General features: G+C 43.1%; 2 protein-coding genes across 3 annotated transcripts in view; one reads left to right on the top strand and one right to left on the bottom strand.

The window, feature by feature from the left end:
• Nucleotides 1-2,900, bottom strand: part of UBTD1 (ubiquitin domain containing 1) — a 52,471-nt gene extending 49,571 nt beyond the window's left edge. Inside the window, exon 1 of the mRNA XM_079900135.1 lies at nt 2,353-2,900. Coding sequence (XP_079756261.1) covers nt 2,353-2,422 — 70 coding nt within the window. The 5' untranslated portion in view covers nt 2,423-2,900. The remainder of the gene's footprint in view (nt 1-2,352) is intronic.
• Nucleotides 2,901-3,249: 349 nt separating this feature from the next.
• The window catches only part of MMS19 (MMS19 homolog, cytosolic iron-sulfur assembly component), a 32,632-nt gene continuing 10,719 nt past the window's right edge, over nt 3,250-25,162 (top strand). For both annotated transcript variants that reach the window (XM_079900523.1, XM_079900522.1), the window contains exons 1-9: nt 3,250-3,392; nt 14,563-14,611; nt 16,572-16,672; nt 17,410-17,495; nt 17,886-17,960; nt 18,371-18,440; nt 18,822-18,950; nt 19,036-19,097; nt 24,903-24,989. In XM_079900523.1, the coding sequence (XP_079756649.1) occupies nt 3,281-3,392; nt 14,563-14,611; nt 16,572-16,672; nt 17,410-17,495; nt 17,886-17,960; nt 18,371-18,440; nt 18,822-18,950; nt 19,036-19,097; nt 24,903-24,989 (771 nt within the window). In that variant the 5' untranslated portion in view covers nt 3,250-3,280. The remainder of the gene's footprint in view (nt 3,393-14,562; nt 14,612-16,571; nt 16,673-17,409; nt 17,496-17,885; nt 17,961-18,370; nt 18,441-18,821; nt 18,951-19,035; nt 19,098-24,902; nt 24,990-25,162) is intronic.

A 25,162-nucleotide genomic window follows, 5' to 3' on the forward strand; every position in this document is an offset into this window, starting at 1 on the left:
CATCAAAGAAATGACTAATAATGTGGAGTAGATAATTGTTAAGTAAGTGGTATAATGGGACTGCAGGAGTTCTCAGAAAGAGCAATCATGTTTGCTGGGGGGTGGGGGGGACTTGTCAGGCAAGGTGCTTCCAGAAAGATAAGGGATTTGAGGTGGACCTTGAAGAGAAGAAAGGCTCTTGATAAGAAGGGGGAAAGGGCATGAGCAAACACAGGTGACATTAATGTCAAAGAAGAGAAAGAAATCACGCCTTAAAAGGTAGGACTGGACCAGATTTGAACAGCCTTGAAAGTTAAAGTTCTTGTAGGAGTGGGAGGGGCAGAAAGATTTCTGAACATAGAACTTACAGCATTCAGAACAGGTTAATTTAACAAATGCCTTCTGGGACACTACCATGTGCACGCACTGGATGAATAACTGAAGATGTATTTGCCTTTGGTGGGGAACTAACTTCAGTCTGGGAGATGAGTTGGCCTTGAGGTGACAAAGGGCAGGTTTGTAAGACCTGCTGAAGGAAGAACCAGCAGGGCCCAGAGAATGACTCCTCCAGGACATGGAGACAAAGACAGCAGAGAGAATTCTTCAAAGTATAAATTTAGGCAGCTGGAAGAATGGAAGAGTAAAGGGAAGCTGGTTGAGGAGGAGAGATGCAGAGCTGGTTTTAGAACTGTTGAACCTAAGGTTAACTACATCTGTGTCTAGTGGGCATTTAGATATATGAGTCTGGGGTTGGAGAGACAATAGTTGAAGATACAGCATAGGGCCTTCCCAATGGACGAGTTGGGGGGCTGAGTAAGATTCCTCTGGGAGGGAGCATGATGAGAGAAACAAACGGAATGTCAGACTGAACCATGGGCGTCCCACACTAGGAGGTGATGGCGGGCGGGAGTGATCAGAGAAAAAAACAATGCCAAGGAGGGAAAAGTTGGGGGAGGTGTTGGAGTTTCAAATGGGAGAGGGTTGTCAACAATAAAAAATGCTACAAATCAACTATGTGGGCTGAGCACATAAATAATAAGTATTTGTTGAATAAGTGAATGAAGGAAAGGAAGAAAGTCTTTGGATTTGAGAATCAACTTTCCTCAGTCAGAAGAATGGCCAGGGTTGCCCTGAGACAAGAGGACTTCAACGCTAAATTTTACATCGTCCTCCCTATAAACACATGTTGCTTCTTGCACAAGTCATCCTGTCCACCACACAGACATCCTTCCCTGCTTCCCCCATGTTTCCCCTCATCTTCCGTCCCAGTTTCCGGAACTCAAGCAACACAAACCTTCGGTGTCAAAGGAGACAGGAAACTCCAACTAGAGTTTCTACTTCATTAACAACTCTGCCTGTGGCTCCTCTTACATAAAGGGATATGTGGCAATTGAGTGGAACAGGAGACTGCATTCTAGCCCCAGCTGTACTACTGACTAGCTGTGTGGCTGGGGAAAAGCTGCTCAACCTCTCTGGAGCTGGGCTTTTCATAGACAAGAGGAGGTAGGTCTATCTGGACTCTAGACAAGTTTCGAAGGTCTCTTTCAGCTCTAAAGTCTGCGATTTTATCATTCTCAGAAGGCCCTCGCAACACCCTCAGAGAAGGAAGTGAAGTGAGTACAAGACCCGGGGAAACGACCGCCAGACCTCTTACCCAGGCGAAGCGCCAGGATAGGAGGAGTGTACCCAGAAAGTGAGAAGGAGCTGCCGGCCCTCGCGGATCACCAGGGAGCAGATCCCATTCCCAAGGCTGGGAAGGATCCCAACAACCCGAGTGCGATTCCCACCCCGCACCCCACCTTTCCTAGACTCTCAGACGACCGGGAGGCTCTAAAAAGCCCTGCGGGAAAAATAAAGATTTCTTTCCCAGAGTCCTGCGCTGCTTTTGCAAGTCGGATTCCGGCAGACACGATCTGCAGCCCGATAATGACACAGTCTTTGGAAGGAGCGACTGTTCTCGTTTCGCTCGCTCCGAGTTCTGGGGACGCCTGGCCGCCCGCGCCGTGCCCCGACGGGCGGGCGTCCGACCCCGGCACCGCTGACGGGCCAGCGGCGCCCCCGCCCGGGGCTCTCCTTCCCGCCGCCGGCCCAGCTGCGGTCTGCAAACATTTCCTGCCCCCGCCCCCACCCCCACCCGGAGCTTCCCAGTTGGAGCGAGTTGGGCTCGCAGCCGGGTCAGCGCTCGCGGTTGCCCCAACTCGGCTCCCCCGGCCCGCGGGGCTGGACAGGGGGACCCCGTCTGGCTCCGGAGCAGCCATCGGGGAAACCCAGGCGCCAGGAGCCGTGGGAGGTCGCTCGGGAAGCCCAAGTCTCGGGCAAGAAGGAGGACAACTGGCGGGGCGCCGACGACCCTGCTCCCTTCCCTGTCGTTACCTGCTCGCTTGCGGGGGTGTCCTGGGGCGGTCGGCCTCTCCCGGCGCTGTCTCCCCACGCAGTTGCCCATGCTGGCTCCTCAGTCGGGCCCCATGCACCGGAGGCGGCGGGGTGGTCGGCTGCTCCGCGCTCCTGCCCCGGACGGCGGCGTCCCGGGTCAACGGCTCCTGCCGCCCGGCATCCGGCGCTCCCCAATCTCCCCCGGGGGCGTGCTCTACCCCTGCACCGGCTTCGCCACAAACTTTGCGGGCGAGGGGAGAGAGGGAGGTGGCCGACTACCCAGCACAGTCCCAGGTGGCCGGGCCAGGGGGGCCCGCGACGGTGCCCGGCCGGAGACCAGCTCCGCTGGAGGGGCGGAGAGAGGGGGCGGGCACCGCCGCAGCTACTCCCGGTTCGCTCGGGGCTCCCAGCTGGGGCCGGCCCCCCGGAGCCTGTCACTCACCTGCCTAACCCCGCCCCAGCCCGGCCCCGCTCCCTGCCATCCGCTCTCGGTGCCCGTGCCGGCGGCACCGCCCCCCCAGGTGCGCATGTGACCGACGACACCGCCCCCTTGGGCCGGCCTTGTTTTCTCATTGGCTTCCCCCAGGGTGCGTACCGCCCCTCGGCTCCACCCAGCCAGGTGCCCGCCCCACCGCCCGTCTCCCAGGGAGCTGGGCTGGGAATTATTCGCCCTCAAAGGCCCCCGGCTGCGTGCCCATCAGCCGCCCTCCCTTCCTGAGCCACCGCCCCGACACCAGGCCCCGCCCCTTGGGGAGGGACCGTCCCATCCCTCCCTGGAACTGCCGGGCCTGGAGCCGGCAGGCACGTAATCCAGAGAGAGCCCCGCCCCCTCATCTTTCGCCACGCAATTGGCTCAGGAGGCGCGTGCGCGGAGAGGCCCGTCCCGTGCCACCTCCCACTTCCCCTCCCACGGTTTCCAGTTCGCGTCATGGCCGCCGCCGCCGCTCTGGAGGCGGTGGCGCCTACGGGCGCCCTGTGGGGCCTCGTGCAAGACTTCGTCATGGGTCAGCAGGAGGGCCCCGCTGACCAAGTGGCTGCAGGTACGGCCGACGGCGCCGCACGGCTTCCGCTTGGGGGCCTCCAGGAGGGAGCGGCCTCAGCACAGGCGCCGGGAGGGAAGGGAGTGAGGGACAGCGGTGACTTTGAGAGATTAGTCCGGGGCTGGTTGTGAGCACCGCGTGCTTAAGAGCCATAACAAATTGCGAGTCGCTTGCAGTCTTCCTTAAAGCGCCCTTACGCCCCTTGTCTCGGTTTATAGCCATCCTGTGCGCCGGCCGGGGTTAGGAGATTAATTACCATTTCACAGATGAGGAAACAGGCCCAGCGAGGGCAAGAGACTCTCAGATCAGGCCGGTGGGGGAGCTGGGACTCGGACCCAGTTCCTGCAGTTCAGAATCACGGGCTCACGCCGCAAAAGCACGTTGTTTCTAGGAAGTTGACGTGACAAGAAGCATCTTCAGCGGCATCAGCTCCAGTCGCGTGGCATGCTGGGAGTGGCCGGGCGGCCGGATATCTGACTGGCTGTAGTTGGAGAGAGGAGGAGAGAAAGCAGTCTAGGGGGAGTTTGAGAAGTTCTGCGTATCTTCCTTAAGGCTTTCCCTCCGTTTCTTGGTAAAGTTCTTGATTAATTTGCTTTGTGACTTTTTAACGTGGAGTTTGTTTTTATCTTTTCCCCAGAACTCCACTTTCCTGCTTTTGATCAGTTTAGGGATCTCTTAGTTCTGACAGCTTATCTAAGATTTGAATAAAACAAATTACAGATTTCATTGGAATTCTGAGACTTTTCACTCTTTTAGAAAAAAAAAATCTAAAAAGTTATTGAATGTTAGGAGGTCTTCAGACCTTGTGTTTAAGTAATAGAATACAAAATAATCTTGTCAGCACAGATGCTTTTTGTCTCTATTTTTGGAAATTTTGCGTGTTTGGGGAGAAGTAAAGGATACATTTCTCTTGAAAATTGAACATATTCACTATTAGAATATGTGAGAAATGAATAATGTGAAGCTGCCAGAAGTATAATACTTTGATCCTTAGCAATATTTCAATTTAATTTAATCCTTCCACCATTATTGAACACATTATTCTTGAAACACGATGCAAAGTAATAGGGATATAAATACAAATTACGCTAGATGTGTGCCTGCCAGGGACTTATAATATGGTGGGAGAGACTGCCATGCAAACGGATAGTACACCATGAAAAGGTCTGTAAGAGGTATGTGCAGGGTGACATGGAAGCACCAAGGAGCAAATAAATGCCTGATGTAGCCTTTCCACTAAGTTAACTTCTTACAGCTTTGTGCAGTATAGTGTGTCATCAGTGCTTATGATTAACAACTACAGTGTATTATCAATGTCATTTTTCCCCATGTTTTATTATGAAAATTTTCAAACATACAGCAAAGTCTAAGTAATTTTTTCATAAGAAAAACACACATACACCCACGACCTAGATTCTACCATTAACATTTTAATATAATTTGCTTTATCATGTATCTATCTGTCATTTAAATTGCAGATAGCAGTACACTTCCCTCTAACTGCTTTGGTATGTATATCATTGACTAGGGTTTGTTTATAGTTTAATACAAATTTTGGTGTAAAATTTGTATTCAATGAAGTGTACAAATCTTAAGCATACATTCACTGATTTTGAAAAATGCTTATACCTACCCACTATCAAGATAAAGAACATTACTATAAAAAGTGTTATTTGTAACTTTTTTCACATTTATACATTATGAACACAGTAATTTAGGGTTCTTCAAATTCAGAACACACTTGAGAAGTCAGCATGAATAAAGACCGCCAAGTTCTTATAAATATTTTTGTAGAATTTATATTTTTTGAAAAAAAAGTGGCCTAAACTGTTGTCTAGTTTAAATTTAGCTCAGCTAAGACTGTAACACTAGCCCTGTTGTAATTTAGCTCTCCTGATTAGGAAAGGAGGTTGGTAATAACAGATAACTAACAGAGGGGTAATAACAGATAAGGCTGAAAAGGTTTGGTGGGGTTGGATGATGCCTAACCTTGGATTCTAAACAGAGGGATTTAAATGACCTATTGTAGGTAATTGGGATCAATGTAGATCCTTGAGCAAGGGAGTCATATAGTGAAGATGAATTTGAGAAGGATTAAATCGGTATTCTCAATCTTAGATCACAGCCTTAGTTAGGGTTGTTGAAGGCTGACAGAGTTTTAAAGCATTCCCAGAAAGAATAAGATGTGCTTTCTAATCCTCCAGCCTAAATCAAGCTTCATTAGTGCTGAAGGGACCAGCTTTCTATTCAGCCACTCATAGCCGCAGCCTCTCCTACAAATTGTAACTGCAGAAGGAACGTCCTGTGATCACAAAGGCAGCTACCACCAACTTTGTTTTGCACCTGGGTTCCTGATGAGAGTAGGTGTCAGATGTAAAGGTGCAAATGATGGAAGAGAAATGACCTGGCAGCCTAAGAGTTAAAGGCTGCTCAGCCAGGCATTCAATGGCTACCACTCCCCTCCTGGATCTTTAGTTCCAGGCAGCCAGTTGATTTGCTGTTCCCCTGATTGCTTTGCTTCCCAGATCCCTCCACTGGCTCCATCTAATTAAAGTTAGGCCTGGGATTAAAGGCCCAGTTTGAGTGCTCACTGCCTGCCCCCAAGTGTCTCCTGATTACTCCAGCCAGACATCATCTCACAGTTCAGAATCTCTGTGGTACTTATTTCTCAACCACTCATACTTATTTGCAGACTGTTTAGTAGCTACTTCTGTACACATCTCTGCATCCTACCTGCCTGTTTCTACCACCATAGTCTCCTGGAGACTAGCATAAGTAGGTGGTATAAATGAATGGAATAAAAGATGCTGAAGGAAGAATCTGGAATTTGAGGGCTAATTAGTTATAGGGCTTGGAGGAGAGGGAGGACTCTAAGATGACCTCAAGCTTTTGAGCCTGAAGATGAGCAAAAGAAAAGTACTATGTCCAAAAATTGGGAAGGGAGCTGATTTTGAACATGTTGGATTTATAGGTGATGGATATAAATTTTCTTCCTCTTGGTTATTTGGATTTGCCTTCATTTCAGTCTTTATTGTATTCTCCTACATTTGTAATTCCACGAGGAGACCACTATTCTTGAAACCAGAAAACTGTTAAAGAAAAGTAAAATATAGTTCTGAGAAATGTCTGTGGCATTCTCAGCAGAAAGGGCATTTTGAGAGCTTGATTGGAACTGAGTCCTGATTGGGAATTTTCTCTCTCCTGTTCCTTCACATCCTCCCCCCTCTCCCCTTCCCCCTTGGCTGCTACTCCAGATTCTCAAGAGGCTGCAACTCCATCAGACAGAGGTCTGATTGTGCATTCTATGTCAGTGCTCATATAAATACTCCTTTGACGACTCCTCAGTGCCCCACACGGACTGGTGCCCTGCTGAGGAAAGAGTGGGTATTTAGCAGGTGCTAGTAGGTCATTTTTAGAGAACAGATCTTGGACACATTGGAAAAACTTAGCCAACCTATATAGGGAAAGGAACTTACATTTATTTTTCTTATGCCAGTGAGACTACCCCTAGGAAAATTAACTTTTTATTAGCTTCTTTCATCCCTAGAGTCCAAGTGCATAATTAACAGTACTTCCAGGTATTTTTCATTTGGAAGAACTTTTATTGTTAAGAGAACTAATCACTTAAAGTTAGTGATGGACGGTCCCATACACCCAAGAATTTTACTCCTTTCCTATGTTACCCCAGGCTCTGTTTATATCACTGTGGTAACACTGAACTTGTTGTTCTTTGATTGTTTTAAGTGTCTTTCTGCCCCAACAGACTGGGCTCCTTAAAAGCTCCCTGTCTATATTTCTCTCTCCAGTCCTAACACAGTAATTGATTTATAATAGGTATTCAATAAATGTTGAATGGATAAATGAAACCAAATGTACATGACAATTTTTTTAAAGAATGATTCAAGGAACGTGTAAGAGGGAGTAATTCTGTTTTGGGAATCAAGGAAGGCTTCACAGAAGAGTTGCCATTTGAGCTGGGTCTTGAGGAGTTGAAGTTCCTCAGACTGACAAGGGCAGGAAAGAGGCATTCCAAACCAAGGGAATGTGTTTCCAGGCTTAAGGATATGGAAGAGCTTGACATGTTGAGATTTCATGTGACTGAATGACAGGAGTTATGATCAAAGGTGAGGCTGGAGGGGATTGAGGGCTAAATCGTGAATGACATCAAGCCAAGGAGTCAGGTCTTAGGCAATGAGGGGCAAAGGGAGATTGTTGAGCAGGGAAGTAATTGTGCATTTTATTTTATTTTTTATTTTTTATTTTTTTCTTTTTTTTTTTTGTTTTGCGGTACGCGGGCCTCTCACCGTTGTGGCCTCTCCCGTTGCGGAGCACAGGCTGCGGTCGCACAGGCTGCGGTCGCACAGGCTCAGCGGCCATGGCTCACGGGCCCAGTCGGTCCGCAGCATGTGGGATCTTCCTGGATGGGGGCACGAACCCGCGTCCCCTGCATCGGCAGGCGGACTCCCAACCACTACGCCACCAGGGAAGCCCTAATTGTGCATTTTAGATAGATTAGGGATGGATCAGAAGGCTTTTTTTTTTTTAATTGAGATAAAATTCACCACTGTAACCATTTTAAGTGTACAAATAAGTGGTTTTTAGTATATTCACAATGTTCTACAACTACCACCACTATCTAAAAATTACAGAACCTTTTCATTACACTAAAAAGTTGAAGGCTATTTTGACAGCTGTCCCTGTATAGTCTGGTTATAAGGGATGAAAAGGAAAAGATGAAAATTTGAAAGACGTTCTAAGATAGGCTCAACAGAACTAGAATAAGATGTTAGATTTAGTTACCTTTGTGAAAACATCTTCAAAATACTGATTCTAGTTCTTTGCCACCTTATTTGCCATTTTCCTTACTCTTATTTACTGTTGCAATAGCTTTATTATTTCTTCATTTTTTCCTAATTTTGTATGACTTTTGTACTTCACTTTTATGTTTGTGCTGCATTAATTCAAGATGGATTCTTTGTGAAAGTATGAAGACTAAAGGGCTTTGCCAGGAGAATTCACCCATATACTGGGATTCAAGAAATCACATGCAAATGGATGTTTCTTTGTAATTGTAAAACAGCCAGTTTCATAATGATGTATACTGAATGCTGAAGAACTCTTTTTCATTTATAAAATTTGAGGCAACCTATATCAGTGAGATTGACTAGTAGAGAGTGTGAGGGAAACTTTCTCTGGTGGTAGAAATATTCTATATCTTGATTGGGGTGTTGGTTACTCTGGGTATACTTTTGTTAAAACTAATCAAATTATATGTTCACTGTGCATTCCACTGTATGTAAATTATACCTCAATTTTTTTTTAATGAAAAAATTAGAGGTGACTGAGTGAGGCCTAATAGTCAGGTACTTTGTCTTAACAGCACTTGAGGTACTTCCAAAGAGAGTCCCTAGCCCAGCATACACAGAGGACTTTGATGGTGTTGCTGAAGAAGGATGGTTCAGTTCAGTAACAGTTATCAGTCCCCTATGGCTTCCTATGTGCTAACAGCCTTGTGGCCGCTACTGAAATTATTTTTTAGATGGGTTTTTCAGCAGAGTTGCCTGGGTTCTGTCCAGGAGGTTCCAGAAAAGTACCCTTTTCCACCCTCCCAAATGGTGCAACTTTGTAACCCAGAAATGGGTATCTCTCTTCAGTACTGACGTTAAGGAATTGGGTGTAGAACAACTGATAGTGCCTTGGTTTGTCCTTTTAGTCTAGCTGCTGCCCCTTCCCCCACCCCACAGCTTGCGCATTTTTCCCTTTGGCTCTTTCTCAGGAGCAGGGGCAGCACTGGGCCTTCCACATCCTGGCACGAGTAAGGCTAAGAGTGCCTGATGTCTAAATTGGTGCCAGTCACGAGCTATGAATCCCAACTAGAGCACTCGCTTCCTCAGTCAGATCGGACTTCTTACTCTAGTACCAGATTGCGCCTCAGCTCAGTTCACAGCTACTGTTCACAGACCACAGACTTAAGGGGGACTGGAAGTTTAGGAGTTTTCTCAAGCCTGTTTTTCACCTAGCCAAAGTCTGGTGTTGTCGAGAGCTGACTAATTAGGTCTTGCATTTAGAAGTAGGTGGGTTGGGGACCCAGAACAGGCTGCGAAAGTAATTCCCTGATTGCCACACCTTATTGAGCTAAAACCCCTCTATGTTAATCAAACGCTTAGGAAGATGGCTAACCTTTGCTCTTTGTTTCTCCTTTGAAAATTTATCCCAAGATGATTCTGTTAGATCTATGTGAATTACCATTGTGCTGCTAAAATTGCATTTTCAAAAATAAGTAATACACTCACATGGTGCAACATTCAAAAGGTGCAAAAGGATACACAGTGAGAAGTCTCCTTTCCATCCCAAGATGGCATGCAGACTGTGACAAATGAATTTACTATATTACTAGTGTATGATACATCCTTGCTAAAGGGGGTGGGGGGAAAAGCTGATCTAAGTGACTTTGGAAAACAATATTTTGTCTGGAGACTATAAGGCTAAAGAGAAAACTGTACATAAATATTGTACTCTGCTTATAAATTTGTTTCTCACAGAGGCTGACAATTCTGAAAGTAGTTTATTAGCTACACTAGTGTTGAAAAGAATAATAAATGGTATAATAGATAATGGGAACCAGGTTTCTCACTGTCAGAGAAATAAATTACAAATAAGCAAGGGGGAAGGCTAGAACGAACCCTGTGGCACTAGATTAGAGAGGAGACTAATATGATCTTATGTTTAGTTTAATATATATGGGTAGATACAGACATAATGATAATATGTGTGTATACGTGGGTTAGAATACGTACATATATTTCCCAGCTCTCTCTGCTGAGGAGGGCCTAGAAGCAGTGACACCCCAATAGCAATGAGCACAGTTACACCCAGATCTTGATTTTTAATACCATTCTCCAATAAAAGGAACCAGGGCTTCTTGGAGAAAAGGCTGATTCAAGGGTTGGGTCAGGGAAGTTACAAGATGACCCTGTAGTATTTTGTAGTGCCAGAAAGTAAGAAAACACTTAAAAAAATAAAAGGATGGGGCATGGCAAAGGGACACTGGTGCCAACCTAAAAAAGCTCCCCATGGCCAAAGATAGAAAATTTGAGCAACAAAATAACCTAGTATTGGGGCTTCCCTGGTGGCGCAGTGGTTGAGAGTCCGCCTGCCGATGCAGGGGACACGGGTTCGCACCCCGGTCCGGGAAGATCCCACATGCCGCGGAGCGGGTAGGCCCGTGAGCCATGGCCGCTGAGCCTGCGCGTCCGGAGCCTGTGCTCCGCAATGGAAGAGGCCACAACAGTGAGAGGCCCGCGCACCGCAAAAAAAACAAAAAAAAAACAAAAAAACACCTAGTATTGGATTATAACCCAAGGAATAAAATAAATATACATGAGCTTATGCTGATGTAAACAACTGAATAAATGAAGAAAAGAGAAGAGATGAATCTTCCTTAGAATAACTCCAAATAACATAGATAGATAAATACTCTCCTTCTAGGAAATGAAGCTTAATCTCCTGTTTCCCCTTAACTGTGGACTGGACTTAGTGACTCCCTTCCAAAGGAAAGAGTGTGGGAAAGAAAAAATAGTAACAGTATGTATGGTGCAGAGACCTGCTGACACTACCTTAACCAAGTGATCAAAGTTAAAATCACCAGTGATAAGTCATGTTGATATACTGTACCTATGATATGATGTGATGAGAAAGGCACTTCACCTCTATGCTATTCTTTCTCCAAATCCATAACCCCAGGCTAAACATGAGGAAAACATCAAAGAAACCCATATCAAGGGACATTCTATAAAGTAATTCTTTTAAAATACCAAGGTCATGAAAAGCAAGGAAGACTGAGAAACTTTCACAGACTAGAGGAGACTAAGGATTCATGATGGCTAGTTGCAATGTGGTGTCCTTAATTGGATCCTGAAACAGGAAAATTACATTAGTGGAAAAACTGGTAAAATCTGAATAAAGTCTAGAGTTTAATTAAAAGTAATATACAAATGCTAATCTCTGTTAGTTTCGACAGATATACTATGTAAGATGGTAACATTCAGGGAAACTGGGCGAGGGGTATACAGGAACTCTATACTGTCTTTACAACCTTTTTTTAAATCTAAAATTATTCCAAAGTGTAAAACATTTTTTTAAGTCTACCTCTCAATCCCCAGCTACCCGTCTCCCTCCCTAGAGACAACCAGTGTTACTAATTCCTTTCATCTTCTAGAGATATAAATAAATACAAATAGAAATAATTCTCCCTCCCTTTAAAAACAATGCTATGCACATACTATATACTATTTATGTACACTCTATTTATGTTCTGCTTTTAAATCTTTTCCCACTATCAGTATAAATATACAGGTTCCTCAGTCTTTTTTCAATTTTTTTCCTAAGTAGTTACAGAGAATTCCATTATGGATGTACTATAACTTATTTAACTTGTTTCTTTTTTTTTTAATTTTATTTATGTATTGTTTATATAGCAGGTTCTTATTAGTTATCTATTTTATACATATTAGTGTATACATGTCAATCCCAATCTCCCAATTCATCCCACCGCCACCACCACCACCCTCCCCGCCACTTTCCCCCCTTGGTGTCCATAGGTTTGTTCTCTACATCTGTGTCTCTATTTCTACCTTGCAAACTGGTTCATCTGTACCATTTTTCTAGATTCCACATATATGCGTCAATATATGACATTTGTTTTTCTCTTTCTGACTTACTTCACTCTGTAGTCTCTAGGTCCATCCTCCTCTCTACAGATGACCCAATTTCGTTCCTTTCTATGGCTGAGTAATATTGCATTGTATATATGTGCCACATCTTTATCCATTCATCTGTCAATGGACACTTAGGTTGCTTCCATGTCCCAGCCATTTGTTGTTTGCAGTCATTTGCTATTATAAATCATTCTGAAATGAAAAAACTTGTACATGCATTATTTTGCACTTTTACAAGTATATAGGATAAATTCTGAGAAGATTCCCTGAATTAAAGCCTACATACATTTGTAATTTAAAAAGTATTTTCAAATTGCCTTCCATAGGGACTTCTCTGGTGGTCCAGCGGTTAAGACCCGCGCTTCCACTGCAGGGGGCGCAGGTTCGACCCCTAGTCAAGCAGTTAAAATCCTCCATGCCCCACAGGCGCGGCCAAAAAAAAGGGGGGGGGTGGTGCTCCATAAAAGGGCAGTACCAATTTTTACTCCACCTACAGTGTTTAAGAGTGCCTTAATTCCACGCACCATCACCAAACATAAGCGTGATACAAAATGTTTGATCTTTGCCAGTCTAGTATGTTAAAAACCAACGTTTTGGGGAGTTGAATTTGCATTCCTGTTGTTAATATGGTTGAGCATCTTTTAAAATTGGTTGTTGGTCTTTTTTCTCAATGACTTGTAGAAGTGCTTTTTATATTGGTAAAATAGCCCTTTGTTATAAGAATTGCAAATATTTTTTCCCAGTTTGTCTTATGATGTTTGTTTTTGCCTTGCAGAAAATCCTTTTTTTTTTTAATGTAGCTGATTTTAACCAATCTTTTCTTTTATGGCTAAATATAACTATGTTATACTTAGAAATGTTCTCGTGTGTTTTTTTCTTTAATCCATTTGATATTTACTTTGGTGAAAGATTCGGAGCCATTGGTTTGTTTGTTTGTTTGTTTCAAATATTTACCCAATCATGCCAACACCATTTATTGAATAGTCTGTTTTTCATTAATTGAAATATGATTTTTAAAATCATATTCTCATGTATTTGTGTCTCTTTCTGGATTTGCTATTCTATTTCTGTACCATTGATTTCTTTGAATATGAACTCATACTACACTGGTTATATTTTGTTTTTTACTTTTATTATGGAAAACATAAAGTATATTCAAAACTATACAGTATTTTGTGGGCTTCCCTGGTGGCGCAGTGGTTAAGAGTCCGCCTGCCGATGCAGGGGACACGGGTTCGTGCCCGGGTCTGGGAAGATCCCACATGCCACGGAGCAGCTGGGCCTATGAGCCACGACCGCTGAGCCTGCACGTCCGGAGCCTGTGCTCTGCAACGGGAGAGGCCACAACAGTGAGAGGCCCGCGTACCGCCAAAAAAACAAAAACAAAAAACTATACAGTATTTTAATTACTGTGACTTTATAACAATCTTTTACTATCTGGAAGAACTGCCTTCCCTCCCTCCCTCATTGCTCTTTTTCAGAATTTGCCTGTCTAATTATGTATTATTTTTAACACACTAACTTTCTCAGTGGTTCTTTAAAGTTTTCATCATTCAGATATTCACATTTTTATATATATATATATATATTTTTTTTTTTTCTTGCCTGCGTTGGGTCTTTGTTGCTGCTTGCAGGTTTTCTGTAGTTGCAGTGAGCAGGGGCTACTCTTCGTTGCAGTGCGTGGGCTTCTCATTGTGGTGGCTTCTCTTGTTGTGGAGCACAGGCTCTAGGCGCGTGGGCTACAGTAGTTGCAGCACTTGGGCTCAGTAGTTGTGGCACGCAGGCCATAGAGCGCACGGGCTTCAGTAGTTTTGGCGCATGGGCTCAGTAGTTGTGGCTCTCAGGCTCTAGAGTGCAGGCTCAGTAGTTGTGGCACACGGGTTCAGTTGCTCCACGGCATGTGGGATCTTCCCGGAGCAGGGATTGAACTTATGTCCCCTGCATTGGCAGGCAGATTCTTAACCACTGAGCCACCAGAGAAGTCCCCAGATATTCACATTTTTTGTTAGGTTTATATCTAGGTATTTTTCTCTCTCTTTCTCTCTTTTTTAATTTTTATTTGTTGCTATTGTAAATAGGCTCTTTTTTCCTTTATATAATTTTTCAGGCTATTGTATGTGTGTATGTGAAAGTTCTTAATTTCATATTAATTTTGTACCTAGCCACCCTAATGAATTATTTTGTTTGTAGTATTTTTTTCATTTATTTCTCTTGGATTTTCTAGATAAACAGTTACCTGCAAATGATATATTGATTTTCTTTTCAATTTTTATACTTGGAGCTGCATACTTGAAGTGTTACAGAAATGCTTTTCATGTAGGAGAGGCTCTTGGCAAGCATGGTGGGCCCCATGGTGTAAGACCTAGGGTAGGCAAAAACATTGGTAATTAGAGCCATTGAACCCTGGGATGGAATTTTTATTTTTTCAGATTTCTTTTTCTTCTTTCCTTTAGATGTGAAATCTGGAAGCTATACGGTGTTACAAGTGGTGGAAGCCCTTGGGTAAGAGCCTCTGCTCTAGAATACCAGTCTCCAGCCCTGGCGCTGCACTCTGAAAAAGTTATTTTGTCCTGAATTTCTCCTACTGTAGCCCAACACCCTCCTCCCCCTCCCATATCAGTACCTCAGGTTAAGCCAGTGTTTCTCCTGAAAAATGATTCTTGCCACCTGACTGAGGCCCCTAAGGAAGTGTTGGGAACACCGCCTGTGGGTCACATTAGCTCCTGGGTCAGCCCACAGGTTTAGGCTGAGATGGGTGGTTGAAAGCCATCAACTGTTAGTTAATTAGAGCTGGGATTCCTCTTCTGCTTCTTTAGACCCACCGTCCCCAATAGGATTCTAGTCAGCCTACATCTGACTCAGACCTGCTGTGAGCCCAGCCTGGGGAGTGGTCAAGAGGCTGACCTTGCACCAGGTTCCCCACTATAGGAAAAGGCTTGGAAAAACAGCTGGAAGACCAGTGTTATCACCAGATATTCCAAGCTCCAGAGGAACTATATGCTTGTAGTCTAATGTCTGCTTTCCTCATATTTCATACTTGGTAGACCATTTAAATTGACATTTAAATTAGCGAAGGTTGTTAACTGTCATGGCTAGCATGTCTTCTAAAACAGAAAAAACTAGAAAATTGGGGAGAGGGTGGGGGAGTCAGGTCACTATTATGCATTTTTCCCACATAAGAGACCTTTTGGCCTTTCTCCTCATGTTGTGGCCTTGGTCCATTTTTTTTTAAATAACAGCTTTATCGAGATACAATTTATGTATCATAAAGTTCACCATTTTAAAGTGTGTATTCACAGATTTGTACGACCCTTATCACAGTCAGTTTTAAGACATTTTCATCACCCCAAAGAGAAACCCCACGCCCATTAGCAATCACTCCCCATTCCTTTCTCTTCCTAGCCCCTGGCAACCACTAATCTACTCTGTCTCTGTGGATTTGCCTATGCTGAAAATTTCACATAAATGGAATTATACAGTAATATGTAACCTTTGTGATTGGCTTCTTTCACTTAGCATAATGTTTTCAAAGTTCGTCCCTGTTGTAGCATGTATCAGTACTTCATTTCTTGCTGAACAATATTCTGTTATATGGGTATACCACATTTTGTTTAACCATTCATCAGTTGAGGGATATCTGAGTTGTTTCCGCATTTTGGCTATTCTGAATAATGCTGCTATGAGCATTTGTGTGCCTTGGTCCATTTTTAAATGCACAGTTTTCTACTTCTACCTTTCTATAAGTTCCTGTCCTAAGGATCCTGTCAAAAGTGAGCTTCTTTTTACCCCATTACCCCTAGCTATAGATACTCTTAACCTTGAGATTTCATTCATGTATCCTGGCCAGTTCTCCTTCAGAAGTCTTCTACCTCCTGCATTTACTTAGATTCCTTCTGGTATGTCTAAATGTGAGTTGTTTTGATGATAAATCACCTCCTTGTTGCTTCAGCCTAGGTCCTCCCATATCAATAATCCTAAATAGTTAAAACCTTTACTCTGACCATCTTACTTTGTAAACTTCCAATTATAAAGACCATAACGGTCTTCCAGTTATAAAGACGATATGGTCCCTAAGACTATAGTGGTTGCTTTAACAGTGATATATTTATTCTCCTCCTGTTTTGGTAGAAGCTGCAGCTGCCAGTCATCTCTTGAGCCCTGTGGTTAGCTGCTAAGCTCTGTTTCAGAGGAATGTCACAGTTGTATGAGAAGGAGTAAGCCCCATGCCCAGTCAGTGCCTGGAGATGGACACTTCTGTTGGCTGTGGTGTCACGTATGCCTCTAATGATGCCAGGTCAATCTGGGGATTGGCCTTAGTGTTGTCTGTAATGCTAAGCACCTCCAGAATACCTTCCTGGGCTGGCTTCCATGCCCAGGGGGTGAGTGTGACTAATTGCAAAATATTTACTTCAAAAGTTTGAACTGGGTAATGTCAGGCTGTCTCTATCTTACTTTACCCCAGGTCCTCTCTAGAGAATCCAGAACCCCGAACTCGGGCACGAGGAATCCAGCTCTTGTCACAGGTGCTACTGCAGTGTCACTCCTTGCTCCTGGAGAAGGAAGGTACTGGCATCGCTAGTAGGAGTGCTGAGCCAAGGCCTTGTCTATTCAAGCCAACTTTACAGGGAGGGAGGGAGGACATAAGGTATCTGTGAACTCTTAATTCAGGGTCTTCATTCCTCACTGGTATATGTGGCAGAGAAGATAAGAATTAAGACACATGGATTTCAAATGTAGCCTTAGACAGTATTTTTCAGTATATCTTCCCCTCTTTGTAAAATGGACAAAGTAGTGTTTCATAGATGGAGTGGAAAAGTAATGAAATATCAAAGTGTTTTGAAGTCCTGAGGAAAAAAGCCAACAACTTATTTATCTTCTATAAAGCTTTATTAGCATCTAGCCATGCCCATTTATTTACCTATTGTGTATGCTGCTTTTATGTTACAGTGGCCCAGTTGAGTAGTTTTGACATACTATGTCCTACAAGCCTAAAATATTTACTGTCTGGCCCTTTGAGAAAATTTGCCAACCCAAGTTCTGTAGAAAGGCAGTTCTCGGCTTGAGAATGGGTTTGATTGTGACCTAGTGAGAATGGATAATAAAAGATGTTCACCTATTTTCCTGACAGATCAAGGAAGTCACCCTCAAATGGGAGGGCTTGGGACATATCTCTCAGTGAAGGAGAAAATTTGTAATGAAGCCCAAGCAGGAACAGCCCTTATAAACTTTGGGAAGGAGCAAAGCCGGTGGGCCCTCCTCCAGCCTGTGTAAACTAACGGCTGAATTTCTGGTCTGTGCAGTGGTACACTTGATCCTATTCTATGAGAACCGGCTGAAGGACCATCATCTTGTGATCCCGTCTGTCCTGCAGGGTTTGAGGGCACTTGTGAGTTCTTTTTTGTATTACATACCATGTTTGCAGGAACCTATTTCCAGTGAATTCTCTCCTTCCCCTTAGAGGGTGAGACTTCAAGTGCTTCAAAGCAGATACCCAGATGTGGGACTAAACTAGTCTCAGCCAGCTCCACTTCTGTTTTTAGTTTGTAGAGTAAAAGTATCCTTTGGGGACTGGAATTCAAAGCCAAACTGGAAGGAGCTGCAGAGACCTAATCAACTTGAGAAAAGGGACCATGTATCTCACTGTTAGCACTTCTTCCCAAACCTGGATGTTGTGATTCCCACTGTAGCTAAATAGCCCTGTTTTAGGCTTGTGTCTTGAAGGCTGTGCTAGAATTCCCAGAATTCCCTCTGTGCTCACACTTCTCTTCTCCCCCAGAGCCTGTGTGTGGCCCTGCCCCCAGGACTGGCTGTCTCCGTGCTTAAAGCCATCTTCCAGGAGGTCCACGTACAGGTGAGTGATAACAGTCACCTTGGTATTCTCCTCTATCTCCCAGCCATTGACATAACTAGAATTAGATGGCAAAAAAAATTGCCTTCTAAGTTCTGAACTCTTTCAGGTCTTTGACCATGTTCACATGCTATCCCTTGCTACTGTATAAGGAGAGCGAGGCATGCCATTATGTCTGACCTGTGTCCTCTTACACTTAAAGTAAGGCATACAGCAGACAGGTTTTGGTTATCGGTTCCACTGCTGGACTGCTGGGCAATAGCCGTATCCTTTCTCTACATTTCCTCTGAGGTTCATCTTATACTGGTGTAAAGAGCACTGTCCACTTAGAGATTGTGAAGCAGGAAGTAGTTTTGTCAGCTGAGGTATTCTTTGGGCACTTTCTTTACTTACTTCCTGTCTCTCCTACCAAGTCCCTGCCACAGGTGGACCGACACACAGTCTACAGTATCATCACCAACTTCATGCGAACCCGGGAAGAAGGTAAGAGGCAGGGCTCTCTGGAAAATCTGAAAAGTGAGCACATCTTTTTTTCCCCCATTACCAGGACTCATTTTAGCCCAGGGGTGATATAGAAGAGCCAGTACTTTGAGAGGATGATAAAGGGAAACTGGGAGCCACTCACTCCCCAGGAAAGTAAAGAAACGGTGGAGTTTGAGCTGATGTTTTAAATTCTTACCTCTGTAACAATTATGTATTGTTGCACATCTTCTCTTCACTGAGAACTCTCTTGGAATAGGAAAACAGAAAGGGCCTGCTCTGGTAGGCAGGAAAGTCAGTGATAGCAGAGGGAGAACACAGGCCAGAAGAAAGCCCAGCTTTCTATCCCACGGGACAGTAATGATCTTGTTCTCTCCTCCGCAGAGCTGAAGGGCCTAGGAGCTGATTTCACCTTTGGCTTCATCCAGGTGATGGATGGGGAAAAGGATCCCCGTAGTCTTCTGGTGGCCTTCCGCATCGTCCATGACCTCATCTCCAGAGACTATAGCCTGGGTACACCCTTGTAGCCTTGAATTAGCTGGTTGGGGCTTGTCAGATGAGAGGCTTATAAGTCCTCATTCTTTTTCTGTTGCCTTAGGACCCTTTGTGGAGGAGTTGTTTGAAGTGACATCCTGTTACTTCCCTATTGATTTTACCCCTGTAAGTAGTACCTTTCATTCATTCACTCATTCAAATATTTGTCCAATGTCTGTTATGTGCCAGGCCCAGTTCTAGGCCCTGAGGGTGCAGCGGTGAACAAAAGAAACAATCCCTGCCCTCAAGAACTTAACGTTTTAGTAAACTGGGAAGTGGAAAAACATTTGCCATGGGAGGAAGGGTTCAATTCGGCAGGTATTTGGGAGAGTCCTTGACAAAGTATGTAGTGCTTCATGTCCTTGAAAGTTGAAACATTTAAGTAACAGTAAGAGATTGTGGACCAAAACAAGTGGTGTTATAATTGTTCAAAGAAGACAGAGTTTATTGTGAGCTAGAGTAAGCAGGAACTGACTTCATAGATAAGATAGGATTTCTGTTGGTTTCTGAAGGATGTGTAGGATATGATCCTGGATTCTGAGGGTGCATCTCAGGCAGTAGAAACAAATTGACTAAACAAAGACGACACAGTTGAGCACAGTGTGTACAGGAGGTGTTTGCTCTGATGCCCTCGGACTTTCCTCCCACTCTGCATCTTGATTTTCCTTCTTTTTCCAAATACTCAGGGTCTCATCACTATATGGGTACGCATGGGTATGTGTACTGCAAGCATTAGTGATTTGAAAAAAATGAAAGGAGTTATACCACAGCATACCAAACTACATTGGAGCATTGACTCTCAGTGCCTTTAAAGATACACAGCCATTTTTGCCATAGGGAATTTCTTAACCAGCTTATTCTAGTTGACATCAATTGCTTGGGACCACCTCTCTGATATTCTTTTCATCTCTTTTGTAATCAGTATCACTGTTTCTTCTCAGAAGAACTTAAGCCTTTTAAATAGGGACACCTGGCTTTTAGTGTAACAATTTATGTTAGAAATATTCTTTATGGTCTTACCAATCTGTTTTGGCCATTTGCCGTCCTCATAGTGGATCACATCAGTATAAGTGATGGTTCCTATCCTGTGTGTAGGGGTCAGCAAACTTTTTCTGTTAGGGCCAGATAGTTACTATTTTAGACTTTGCAGGCCATATGGTCTCTGTTGAAGCTCCTCACCTCTGCTGTTCTAGCACAGAAACGGCCATAGACACTGGAATGTGGTACAGTGGCTATACTGCAATAAAACTTTATTTATGGACACGGAAATTTAAATTTCATATCATTTTCATGTGTCACAAGATACTATTCTTTTGATTTTTTTTCAACGACTTAAAAATGTAAAAACCATTCTTAACTTGGCCATACAGTCTTAACTGGTTGCTTCCTACTCTTAATGCAGAGTAGATAATCTTCCTTTACCATCATCTAGGGATTCCTTTGTCTTTTCTCTTGGATCAGATCTCTTATCTCCTGGGTTTATGTACTTCCTATTTTATAGTTTACTCCCTCATTTTGGTGGTGCACATCCCTTATTAGCTTCCCCAGTGTGTAAAAAGAGTGAAACATTTAGATTTTTGTAAATCTAGAATGTCTTCATTCTTTCCTCCCACTTATTGACAATATGGGTATGAAATTGAAGGCATTGCTACATTTACCTCGAATTTTCAGTTGCTGTGAAGAAGTCTAAATTCTTTTTGATTTGCAAAACTTTATGGTCACTTTTTTTCCTCTTTTCTGGAAGCTTTTAAGTTTTGATTATTTTCCCCCAATATATTGAAAATTCACAATTATGTGCCTTAGTACGGGTCTGCTTTCATGCATTGTATTGGGTACTTGGTAGGTCCCATCAATCTGGAAACTCATGTCCTTCAGTCCTGGGAAATTTTCTTGCATTCTTTCTTTGATGATTTCTTTCCCTCTGTTTTCTCTGTTCCTTCCTTTTGGAACTCCTATCAGTCTTCTGTTAGACCTCTGAATCTCCTACTTTTCTTTCATATTTCTTACCTCTCCCTTTTTGTTAGTTTATAAGAAAATTCTACAGTTTTATCTTTTCTGTCAGTCAAAGTCCAGGCATGAAAACAGAAACCACTTTGGTATTTAAAACAGAAATAATTTAATGCAGGAAATTGTTTTTAGAAGTTATGGGAAAGCTGAGAAGCCAAACGGGATAGTGAGGCAACCTATCAATAGCAGGAAGCCATTATCACCCCTAGGCTGGAGGGACAAAGGGAAGAGTTGATGTTACTGGACCTCAGGGGCTGAGAGTATGACAAAAACATAGGCCTATCAGTAGAAGCTGGAGCCATGGAGGAGATGCTGCCAATGCTGAAAGCGCCCACTAAATTGGAGAAATGGGAAGAAATGCCCTGGGTTTTCCTTTCCTTCTGACCTGCATTCTTCTACAAGTGCTTCCCGTTGGCTGAACCCAGGCCATTATGGGAGCCTGGGAAATGTAGCCTGCAGTGGTCAGCCCAAGGAATGGCTCTGAGGGCAGAAAGGCCCAGGACTAGCACATCTCCTATTAACCCCTTCTATTGATTTTGTTTCTCATTTCTGCTCTCATGCTTTGAATTTCCCAGGACCTTTTTTTTTTAATTAATTTTTATTGGAGTATGGTTGTTTTACAATGTTGTGTTAGCCCCCACCGCACAACAAAATGAATCAGCTGTACACATACAGATATCCCCTTCCCTTTTGGACTTCCCTCCCATTTAGGTTACCACAATGCATTAGGTAGAGTTCCCTGTGCTATACAGTATGTTCCCATCAGTTGTCTATTTTATACATAGTATCAATAATATATATGTGTCAATCCAGTCTCCCAATTCCTCCCACCCCACCCCTTTCCCCCTTTATATCCATACATTTGTTCTCAACATCTGTGTCTCTATATCTGCTTTGCAAATAAGATCATCTATACCATTTTTCTAAATTCCACATATATGCGTTATTATACGATATTTGCTTTTCTCTTTCTGACTTACTTCACTCTGTATGACACTCTCTAGGTCCATCCACGTCTCTACAAATGACCCAATTTCATTCCTTTTTATGGCTGAGTAATATTCCTTTGTATATATGTACCACATCTTCTTTATCCATTTTCCCAGGGCCTTTTATTGTCATTTTTGATGATCTCTTGAACGTCTTTTGTTTTGTTTTTTTAAATATTTATTTATTTGGCTGTGCTGGATCTTAGTCACAGCATGCAAGATCTTTGTTGCCACATGCGGGATCTTTAGTTGCACCATGCAGGATCTTTTAGTTGCGGCATGCAGGCTCTTAGTTGCGGCATGCAGGATCTCGTTCCCTGACCAGGGATCGAACCCAGGCCCCCTGCATTGGGAGCTCGGAGTCTTAACTGCTGGACCACCAAGTTAAGACTGGTGGTCTTTTTTTCTTTAGCATTCTGTTCTTATTTAATCCATGAATGAATTACGTTCTTACTGTTTTTGAAAACTCTCCCCACATATGTGGTCTTTGTTTCCTCCAAGTTTTTTTTTTGTTTTTGGTCTCTATTTCCAGGTTAGAGGCTTTCTTCAGATATCTGGTAATCCTTGGGAGTTTGCACATGTTTCAAAGTGAGAATTATAAAGTTGAGTGGGAGCTCTGAGCACAGGGAATGGGCTGGCTGAGGATGAACTTCCCTGTATAGTGGCTTACATGGACAGCTTGGGAACCCCCAGTGTATTCTTCCTCTTGGGCTAGTCAGGTTCTTCTAGAAAAAGACCTTAGATCAGCCTAGAGGGAGAAGTCTGGCTACAAGCAAATAGGGCTGGAAGGGGTTGGAAAGTCTCAATTCTCAAAACTGTATCACTTAGACTTTTTTTTTTTCTTCCTGCCGTGCCGTTCCCCAATCAGGGGTTGAACCCGGGCCCTGGTAGTGAAAGCACTGAGTCCTAACTACTGGACCACCGGGAATTCCCACTTAGACCTCTTTTGATTCAGCACCCAGGCCCTCAGCTGCACCTATGTCTCTAAGACTAGACCTCTGTCTTACCCTCTCTAAAGAATTAAACCTCCAGATTCTACTGCAGCTAGGGAGGACTTGAGAAGCAATCTTGGAGGTCAGATTGCTTCTCGAACCCCACTCCCAATTCCAAAGGTACCTGGTACTTCTGGTTGCGAAGCCTTTTGAGGAGACTGGTGTATATGGGGAGTTACTCAGCATTCCCCAAGCCTACTGAGGATTCTGTTGTCTTGGCTCTGCTAAGTCATTTTCTTCTTATCCATCTGCTTTTCACCTTCTACAGTTTTGTTGCTAACATCCCTTATCCTGTTCTCGTCAACCTTTAGCTTTATAGCTTTAAAAAAAAAGAAAAGAAAGGAAAATCCCTTTACTGTATTTTTGGTGGGGTTTCTAAAGAGAAAAGGAAAATCTGATGTATGTTTTCAGTGTGCCTTCTTGACATACACGTGGCCAACAGGCACATGAAAAGATGCAAATCAAAACTACAATGAGGTATCACCTCACACCTGTTAGAATGGCCATCATCAAAAAGTCTACAAATAATAAATGCTGGAGAAGGTGTAGAGAAAAGGGAACTCTCCACTGTTGGTGGGAATGTAAATTGGTGCAGCCACTATGGAAAACAGTATGGAGGTTCCTTAAAAAACTGAAAATAGAGCTACCATATGATCCAGCAATCCCACTCCTGGGCATATATCCAGAAAAGATGAAAACTCTAATTTGAAAAGATACATGCACCCCAGTGTTCATAGCAGCACTATTTACAAGAGCCAAGACATGGAGGCAACCTAAATGTTCATCAACAGATGAATGGATAAAGATGTTGGGGGGGGGGGTGCGTGTGTGTGTGTGTGTGTGTGTGTGTGTGTGTGTGTGTGTATACATACACACACACAATGGAATACTACTCAGCCATAAAAAAGAATGAAATAATGCCATTTGCAGCAACATGGATGGACCTAGAGATTATCATACTGAGTAAAGTAAGACAGAGAAAGACAAATATTATATGATATCACTTATATGTGGAATCTAAAAGTAATATAAATGAATTTATTTACAAAACAGAAACAGACTCAAAGATATAGAAAACAAACTTTATGGTTATCAAAGGGGAAAGGTGAGGAGGAATAAATTAGGAGTATGGGATTAACAGATACATACCACTATATATAAAATAGATAAACAACAAGGATTTACTGTATAACACAGGGAACTATGTTCAGTATCTTATAATAACCTATAGTGGAAAAGAATCTGAAAAAAATATATATGTATATAAGTGAATCACTTTACTGTACACCTGAAACTAACACAGTATTGTAAGTCAACTATATACTTCAATAAAAAAAATCTGCCTTCTTGACGCAGAAATCATGAAAGTTTTTATAATGCCAGAATTACAGCTTTTTATAATGGTAAAAAAATAGGAATGTCCATCAAAGGGTGATTATCCAAATAAACTGTGGCTTAACCACACAATGAAATAGTATCAGCCACTAAAAGTAATGCTATGAAAAAATAATTTAATAACATGAAAAAATGTACCTAGTATTAAGTGAAAAAATAGATTGCAGAAAATATATTCAAAAGATCACATTTTTAAAAAGTGTATATATTTTAAAGGGAAACAGCGTCTACCAATCACATAGTCATGATAGTATATATACAGAGAAGAAACTTGCACCAGAAAGTTAAGGGTGCTTATCTCTGAATGGTGAGATGATAGATAAGATGGAAACTGTGTGATCAGATAGAAAATAAATGCCCAACAGACAAAAATTCCCAAGGAACATGTAAGAGCAAGCAGTCTTCCTGCTGGGGCCTCATACCATAAACTTCTTCTGCCAGATTGGGTGTAAATCTCACCCTATTCTGCAGGGTTGCCAGGTTCACTCCTGTGTCCAGGGGTGGTCTGAAGAGTTATACAAGCTCACGCCCCCTTCTGCCTTTTCCAGCCACCTAATGATCCCCATGGTATCCAGAGAGAAGATCTCATCCTGAGTCTTCGAGCTGTGCTGGCTTCTACACCGCGATTTGCTGAGGTGGGTCTAGCCAAAGTTAGGATATGTAGCCTCAACCCACAGAAGGGTCTGAAGAAAGAACAGTAAAAGCATGGGGGAAAAGAAAGTTCCAGTATACATTTTAGGTTATGGCATCTTGCAAGTGTCTTCAGACCTTCGAAGTAAAAAACTTCACCATCTCTTCATTTAAAATA

Source organism: Stenella coeruleoalba (genome assembly GCF_951394435.1).
Source record: "Stenella coeruleoalba genome assembly, chromosome: 16".
Taxonomy (NCBI): Eukaryota; Metazoa; Chordata; class Mammalia; order Artiodactyla; family Delphinidae; genus Stenella; species Stenella coeruleoalba.